General features: G+C 41.0%; 1 protein-coding gene across 1 annotated transcript; it reads left to right on the forward strand.

Annotated features, from left to right (window-relative positions):
• The first annotated feature begins 4,043 nt into the window (after positions 1 to 4,043).
• Positions 4,044 to 8,023, forward strand: ccn3 (cellular communication network factor 3). Its single transcript, XM_008304100.1, has 5 exons — positions 4,044 to 4,197; positions 4,565 to 4,793; positions 4,881 to 5,135; positions 6,188 to 6,411; positions 6,524 to 8,023. The coding sequence occupies exons 1-5, from the start codon at positions 4,147 to 4,149 to the stop codon at positions 6,815 to 6,817; spliced, it is 1,053 nt and encodes a 350-aa protein (XP_008302322.1). The 5' UTR covers positions 4,044 to 4,146; the 3' UTR covers positions 6,818 to 8,023.
• Positions 8,024 to 8,732: the final 709 nt, after the last annotated feature.

An 8,732-nucleotide genomic window follows, 5' to 3' on the forward strand; every position in this document is an offset into this window, starting at 1 on the left:
TCTGTCATCCATATGTGCTTCTCTCCTACCGGCAGTACAGTGGAAATATTTCGCAGATACCATAAAAGTGCGTATGCAGTTTTCTCACCTCATTCCTGGAAGGTATCACACTGGGCCATACTGTGCCAAGCTGTCACACAAGCACATCAGCTTTTTTCCTGGATGTATTTGTTTTTTAGGGTTTTTGCTTATTTTCACATCAGATTTTTTTTTTTTTTGCCTATCGATGGGCAACTATAATAAAACATTTTCTGTTTCCTTTAGATATGCAAAGGACTGCAAGGTGGCTCAGTGGTTACCACCATTTCCTTGCAGCTAGAAGATCCCCGGTTCGCGTCCTGGTTAGGACACCTGTGTGGAGTTTACATGTTCTCCCCGTGCAGCGTGGGTTCTCTCCAGGTTCTCCGGCTTCCTCCCACACAGTCCAAAAAACATGTTGAGGTTAATTGTTGATTCTAAATTGTCCGTAGGTGTGAATGTGAGTGTGCTTGGTTGTCTGTCTCTAAGTGTAGCCCTGTGATAGACTGGTGACCTGTCCAGGGTGTCCCCTGCCTTCACCCTGAGTCAGCTGGGATAGACTCCAGCCCCCCACGACCCTTAATGAGGATTAAGCGATGTATAGATACTGGATGGATGAATAGTTGAACAAATGCACTGTTTTTAGGTAAAGTAGGATGATATCCTGGAGTGAGGGGTAAATGATGATTCATGTCTCTGGAACTATTATGAACTAAATTATGAAAACCTGTGAGGGGAACATTACAGTGCAGAGAAAACAAGGAAGAGAACAGGGAAGTTTAGGTAGCGGATTGTCAGAATTGAGTCCAGCTGCTACCTTTTTCATCGTTGCAACATTTTGATTCGTATAAAATCCTTCTCCATATGTGATCCTGTGATGAGATATTTGGAATGATCTCATCTTGTCTCAGTCTCACATACTAGAGATAGATTTGAGTCCGAGAGCCAGAAATTCACACTAAGCAAGCAAACACAGGCTTCTTGTGAAGTTTGACATTCTTCAACTTCCACCGGCTAAACTGTTTGAACAGCACTGAATCAAGGTTTTGGCAGAACCATCCACCACTTGCTGGAATCAGGAATTATTTAGAGAGTTGTGCTGAGCCTCACTTCCTTTTTCTTACTAACTGGGAGAGGCAGCAGAAAATCCACAACAAGAAGGTTTTTGAGGTGAAACTTGCAATAGTGAAGGAGGACGCTGGAAGGAGTTTTAGTTGGAACATGCTTTTAAATGTTATACAAAACACTTGTTGTGATGTGGGAGCTGTCAACAGTTTCTAGGTCACATATTTTTGAAACTTAACTTTGCCAAAAACTAGATAGTGCTATAGCAACAGACAACAAATATTGGAAAATACCATTTGTAGCAGTAAGTGTAACCAAATGTTATGCTATCAAAAAAGAAAAATGCTGAATATAATCTTGTACAAAACAATACTCTCAAAAAAGTTCTGCTTGAGCCTATTTTCAAAATTAGATTTTCACAGTCTTTGTCAACAGGTTTTAGTTACAATTTATGTATTTTTACTGTGAACTGTAATCTCTTAAGAATTTTACCTCAAAAATCAAACAAGTTAGAAAATGTCTGCACCTCTTCAAGCTAAAGTCTATCACTCACAGATACTCTAAACATGATAGAAAAAAAAGAACAAACATGGAATTTTGGAGAATTGTCCACGTTTAAGAATTCTGATCTTACACACATGTTCACTTCATCTAAGCTGATTACCAGCCACAGTGGAAACATCACAATCCTACGAGCCTGTACGTATTTTTTCATAAACATCAGACATCTTAATCATTGGCACGTCTGTGCAGACTGGATTCAATCAGTAAAAACAATATCTGCTGCAGATCACTAGCAGCTATGCACACCACTAAATCCTACCAAAATTCTGTTTCGCATCAATATCCTGCATTATGATCGTAAATTACATATTTAACAAGTGAAGATGCATTTATTATTTTACACAGATCACAGGTAATTGTTTACCAATTCACCACAGCGCCTAGCAAATAGTTATACCACTGATTAGCCAGTAACAAGTAACAAAAGAAGCATTTTACCTGGAGCCAGGTACCTGGAGCATTTTACCTGGAGCCAGGTAAGTCCTTCCTTCTGTTCACCCGTGAGCTCGTTATAAAGTCCACATGGTGTTAAATTGCGGGGAAATTCAATACAGGTCCACCTTGTCTTTTGGTGTTAACTTTTCCAGACGTTTGAACATGAAAACTGAGGCTCACACAGGTGGAACAGCTCACCTGGCTGCTGCCTCACCTGCAGGCTGACGTCATGCTAACAGTTAGCATCTGACGTTACCTTGATTCACCTGCACAGCTTCAGCACCTTTTATGATAGAGACTGACACCACTGTTTGACTGCTGACTCTTATCATGTGTTTATAGCCATGTAGACACACAGGAGAACTCATATAATTATATAATCATACAAAGTGCAGTTTATTAGGCTTTTTTATGGTACTCTCACATGATCACATGATCATACTGTGTCCATCCAGCCCTTTTGCTTCTTCCTTTAGGTTCTGGGACACTTCCACCCCGGGGGTGTGCTCCGTCAGGGTGGAAGTGGCCGGGTTTAATGGGTTCTGTTCGTTTTTCCTAAAACCCTGTCGGATAGCAAGGTTTTTGGATTGTTAAGGGTCGAAACGTCAAGTCACGACTGTATATTACAAATAGGTGAAATCTGTCAGTTTTGTTTTTGTAAATTAAACAATGTCAAATTAGTAACTTTACTTTCCACTAAAAATACCAAATATAATAATAATAATAATAATCCATCCATCCATCCATTATCTATACACCGCTTAATCCTCACTAGGGTAAATAAATGAAGCAACTGTGGAATGCCACTTCTTTATACAGCTACCAGAAGTTAATGTAGTTTAGTGCAACAGTTCTCCACTAAATTCTACCCTTATGGCAGTTTTAACATTAGTTTGTGTTTTAGCTGTTGATTGTTTTTGTGAAGTCGTGTTTGTCATGTTTTGTCTACCCTTACACCAAATTTTAAGCACTTTTAGATAAAACAATATAATTTAACAACACTAAAGCAAAGGTATGGACACAGTTACATGTATAAGATATAAATATATTTACATTTGTTTTTCTTTATGTTCCAGTCACATTCAGCTCTGCCACAAGCTCATATAGGTCAAACAATGTTTCATAACTTATTTCCAAGTCTGTAAAGACGGTGCTTGGATTGATTCACATTGTTTTGAAGTTAGTTTCTTATGAAGGAGGGGAGTAAGCATGATCTGCCAGCTGAGTGGAAAACTGTTTTCTTGTTTCTGGGATTTCTTTTGCTGTTTTCCTACAGAGCCTCAAAGAATAAATCCCACTTCACACACGCATTGGAGCGACTATAGTCAAACTCACGGATCTTTTGAATTATATTTCATTCACAGATCCAGTCAGCTTCACCTCTGCTCAAAATAAACTGACCAGATGTGTCGACTGGTGTCATCCCCCCACTGTTCAAAGCTACTGACAGATCAAAGTTTCCACTGTGAGGCTATTTAAGGGAGTAGAGCCAATTCTACAGGGAATAAAACGGTTTTCCACTGCGACCTCCCAGGTGGGGTTCGAGGAAAGAGGTCGCAAGGTCAAAAGTAAGAGAAGCAGCAGCCCCCACGTAATAATATGAACCACTCAAACCAGAGGATGTAGGAAAAGTAGGAAACAGTTAATTGTGTAAGAAAATAAGTCGTGACTGACTAACTGCATGTAAAAGCATATCATTTAGAGGATTAAGCATAAACTGGATATCATCTACATAATAATTATTGTTTGTAGGAATGTTCTGGGCTAAAGTTTCTCTAATGTTTATGGTTCCCCCTTTGACAGGATCTCACAATAAAATGTGACTCTGGTCTCGGTCCGACTCTCTCCAGCATTCCTTCCTGTTTGTCGTCATGGAGCCAGCAGGATATAAAAGCTCCTCCTCTGCTTAGTCCTGAGACAGAACGACAAAGAGACGCAACCTTCTGCTACAACAGCCCGAGAGGAGGGAAGATTCAACCCTGACCCAAAGGACTCGATTCCAGTCATCTGAATTGGAGAGAACTTTTTAGACTGCAGATACTTTTGACTCTGCTTCACAGGAAGATGACCAATATGTCAGATAGAAGTGTGTTTGTTTTCTTCGTTGTAGCACAGGTAGGAATTACAGCTTGTGTTATCTTTTTGAGGTTGAGGTTCTGACAGTAGTTTTCAGACAATAATTAAAGATTAGAATGCACAACAATAGTACTTTGTTTTTTATAGATGTTAATGTGCAGTCTTAAATTATAACTTAAATTGAATAGCTGGTAAAACTTTTTACTCGCACAAAAGTGTCACAAAGGTTTATTGAAGCTGTTATGTTATGACAATTGAACTAGCCTGTTTGTTCTTTACCAGCTTTTGCATCATTATTTTGTATAATAATGTAACGTTCACTGCTGTTTGTCCAGAAGTCGTCCTCTTGATTAGTTTAGTTTAGGATTCCCAGCATGTAAATCAGTGATTTCCTCTTCCTGTGCAGGTTATTACCCTGGTCTGGTCCCAGGTGTGTCCTCGTCGGTGCCCCTGCCCTAAAGAGCCCCCTCTGTGTCTCCCTGGGGTGCCTCTGATCCTGGATGACTGCGCCTGCTGCCTGGTCTGTGCTGCTCAGAAAGGCCAGGCTTGTTCTGAACTGAACCCCTGTGACACCCGCAGAGGGCTGCAGTGCGACTACTCAGCCGACGTCCACAGGAGGACGGGAGTCTGTGCCGGTGAGTCAGGCCTCAGTTGTCTGAAAAATACTTCTTGTGAGTTTGTCTCTTTTGTAACCATTTTTCTTCATGTTTCATCTCCTGCAGTTCACCAGGGGAACGTGTGTGTTCTGGATGGTTCTGTCTACCAGAACGGTCAGACCTTCTTCCCCAGCTGTAAATACCAGTGCGTGTGCAGGGACGGCCAGATCGGCTGTGTGCCGCGCTGCAACGTGGACGTCATGCTGCCTGGACCTGACTGTCCGATGCCCCGCAGGGTCCAGGTGCCCGGAGAGTGCTGCGAGAAGTGGGTCTGTGAGCCCCAGACTGAGGCCAGCGCTCTGGGGGGCTTCGCCATGGCAGGTGAGTGGATGATGTACAGACACACACTATATGTACATACAAATACACACTGTATATACAGACACACATCGTAAGTACAGACACACACTGCATATATACAAATGCACACTACATATACAGATACACACTGTACGTACTGATCGACATTGTATGTCCAGATAAGTACTGTATACACACATACATACTGTTAGTACAGATACACACTGTATACACAGATACATACTGTTAGTACAGATACACACTGTATGTTCACATACACACTGTATACACAGATACACTGTTGACGTTGGTGTCACCACAGTGTGAGACACTGAAGGTTATGAACATTTCTCTGACCTGTTCGGGGTTAAAGGCAGCAAGGAAGGATAAACAGATGTAAAAGAGGAGGAGGAGGAGGAGGAGGAGGAGGAGAAAACACAGAGGAAAGAACAACAGTGTGAATATACCTTTAAACATTAACTTTGAGAAAGTTTGCTCACAGACACAATAAATGTCAATCTTCATTTTAGTTTTTAGTTTATTTATTTATTTTTTCAGGGACAGCACACAGTTAACAGTAAGTGCACCAGAGTTAGCACCTGATTTGCATCTGTTGTCTCTGAGCAGGTGCAGAAAAAGAGAACAACCACAGAACAATAAATACATAAAACAAGACTAAACCTCACAGTCCATCAGTGTGAGATAAAAATCAGTAGAAGCAATAAATTATAGGTAATCATTGTTTTTGACAGTTTTGTGCTGACTCTAGCCAGATCTTGAGGCTGGTTTTAAACTCGAATGTTTGTGGGGATAGAATTTAATGTGTTTACTGCCTTAACTGAGAAAGCAGACGAACTAAAAGCTGTGTTTCTGAGCTGAGGTTCCAAATCACCTCCAGTAGATGTTCTGGTCCTACCTGCCCTGTCACTGCAAGATTATTAATAAGTTTGAGTTGTGCATTTTTGGAAAATGTTGCAATATAATATTTTTGGATTTCTTTTCTCAAGTTTTCAAGTTTTGTTACATTTTTCCTGGCTGATGTGCAGATTTTTTGTCCCTCTGTGTTCATCCAGCATATCGCCAGGAGGAAACAGTGAGCTTTGACGGCTGGGATCCCAGCCTGAACTGCATCGAGCAGACCACCGAGTGGGGTGCCTGCTCTCGAACATGTGGTATGGGCGTCTCCACCAGGGTCACCAACAAGAACCAGCGGTGTGAGATGGTGAAGCAGAGTCGGCTGTGCATGATCAGACCCTGTGAGCAGCTGCAGGACCAGCTCACACAGTTGGCACCAAAGGTGTGTGCAAGTTTTCACCTTGTATAGCCACCAGGATCATGACAATTTATATGCTTTTTGCTCAGTTGCATGTGGATTTTGGTAAACATATTATGTGTTGGTCCCCCTGCAGAGAGGCAGTAAGTGCCAGAGGATGGTGAGGAGTGACACAGCCGTCCACCTCTCCTACAAGAACTGCACCAGCGTCCAGGCCTACAAGCCTCGCTACTGTGGCTCCTGCACGGACGGCCGCTGCTGCACGCCGCACAGAACCAGAACCGCCCTGGTGGACCTCCAGTGCTCCAACGGAAAAACCGCCAGGAGGCCGGTGATGGTGATCCTGACCTGTGCCTGCCACAGTCACTGCCCTCGAGACAACGCGGTATGGCCGCCGTCCGAGCTGGGATACAGCGGCATGAGAGTATAGGACAACACTAGGATAGGATTCTAAACAGACTGTGTCTCTAGAACCATAAATGCCTGGAGCTGGGTTGAAAGACACTTCCCTTTACTCTAAACTATGAGTTTCATTAACTCTAAAATGTTAATTAAAACAACATGATCTATATGGTGCAATAGTCCAAACTGTGCAGCATAGAGGCCTTTAATTTTCAACATAAAGAATCCAAAGTCATTCTAGGAGCTGCAGTAAAAAGCTGCTTTTTTTTCTTTCTTTGACCTGGATGACTGAAAATTGACACTGACGTAGTTTAGATTTAATCCATAAAACAATAATCCTCATCTGAAGTCACAGAGAATTAAATATGAATATTAAATCCTGTGGACAAATTAGTGTTACCTTCACTAAGCACAGTCAACGCACTTGTGACATTTGATTCTATGCTTCTAGAGTTTATACTGCAGTTCATTCACAATAGACTTTACTTTAAAACTGTTCAGAAGTCAAATAGTATGAAGGTACACTGTCAGGAGAATCACGGCTGCCTTCAAACCTTCTCACTTGATGGCAAATCAGACATTATTTAGCATTTTTTTTTAGACAAAGAGCATGAAACCAGAGCATCTTGTTCTGCATAAATTAAGAGGACGCAGGCTTCTGCAATGTAATGTCGCCAGTAGATTAAAGAACTGCAGAGTAAAAAACAAAACAAGAACGATAATGGTGTAATCAGCAGGAAAGTAGAAGTTACAAACAGAGGAGATCAGCAACGTTTCATTCACGCTGCTCTGGAAATTTTCCAACTATTGGACACATTTTTGAAATAACTGAACTGTGGACTTTGACGTGATTCCAGACGAAGGCTCCTTCGACGAAACAGAGGTCACTGTGGTGTCTTAGTGTCATTTCTAACATCTGCCTGAAACCTCACCCTGACATAAATAATGTTCCCATCAATAAATGCAGAAATTTTTTAGGTTTAGAAGGGCTGATGTTTTTCCATTTTTTGTTAAAGGTAGTGCACATAACAGTTATTTGTAATGACAAAAGTTCTGTAAATACTTGCTGTATAGACTGAGTGTGTATCAAATACACAGCGTTATTCGCTAATAATATGAATTGTATATATTGGTTTGTGATATAAATGTTGTCTACTTGAATTATGCTTCACTCTGCTGTTTCCTGTATCTTTCTGCAAAACAAAACATCGGAAATAAATGTGTATTTTTTGAACGAAGGTTCTAATCTCTTTATTGTCATACAACAATGGAAACTGACATTTTCAGATTGATTTTGTTGAAGGGAAATGAGCATCAGGAAGTGGATGTATACAGTAAAGTGCAGTGGAGAAGAAAATGTATGTTTTAGGTGAATAGATGAAGCAGGATGAGATGCTTTATGAACAGACAGGAAGGAAATATGCATCTGAGAAGGAGGAAGTAACGATTAAGTGGAGAAGGAAGAGAAAATGAGGTGGTTTTCATGACTAAATGTTAAATAAACTTTGCATTAGGCCTCTACAAAGCAACAGGCTTCTGCTGGTGTTTGGTGTGTGGTTGGTCATTGGTCTACATCACACTTTTCTGTTAGAAATGTTATCCTCATGGATGTGTTAAGTGGGTTTTAGGTCAGTCAAATGTATGTCAAGTGTCACCTTATACTAACAATATGGCTGCTTTACATTTATCAGGACTGTTTTATCCAATAACTTTGATCTCAGCATGTAAGATTCTCTATATTTTGTCATGTCTCGTACCAGGTGTTAGGTTTTATTTAGTTTTTTGTCTTGTATTTGTGTTGTCTCGTGGCTCTTATTTTGAAACCTCTTTGCCCTCGTGTTTCAGGAACCTTGCCCTCTCCCCGGTGTTTCCTGTGTCTGATTGTCTACCCAGCCCTGATTGTCTCCACCTGTTCCTCATTACCTTGTGTGTGTATATATAGT

The sequence above is a fragment of the Stegastes partitus genome, unplaced genomic scaffold, assembly GCF_000690725.1.
Source record: "Stegastes partitus isolate 25-593 unplaced genomic scaffold, Stegastes_partitus-1.0.2 Scaffold2134, whole genome shotgun sequence".
Classification (NCBI taxonomy): domain Eukaryota; kingdom Metazoa; phylum Chordata; class Actinopteri; family Pomacentridae; genus Stegastes; species Stegastes partitus.

Coding starts and splice junctions, on each gene's coding strand:
- ccn3 (XM_008304100.1), top strand. CDS start 4,147: ATGACCAATATGTCAGATAGAAGTGTGTTTGTTTTCTTCGTTGTAGCA. Junction 4,794..4,880: donor GAGGACGGGAGTCTGTGCCG/GTGAGTCAGGCC, acceptor CATCTCCTGCAG/TTCACCAGGGGAACGTGTGT. Junction 5,136..6,187: donor GGGGGGCTTCGCCATGGCAG/GTGAGTGGATGA, acceptor GTGTTCATCCAG/CATATCGCCAGGAGGAAACA.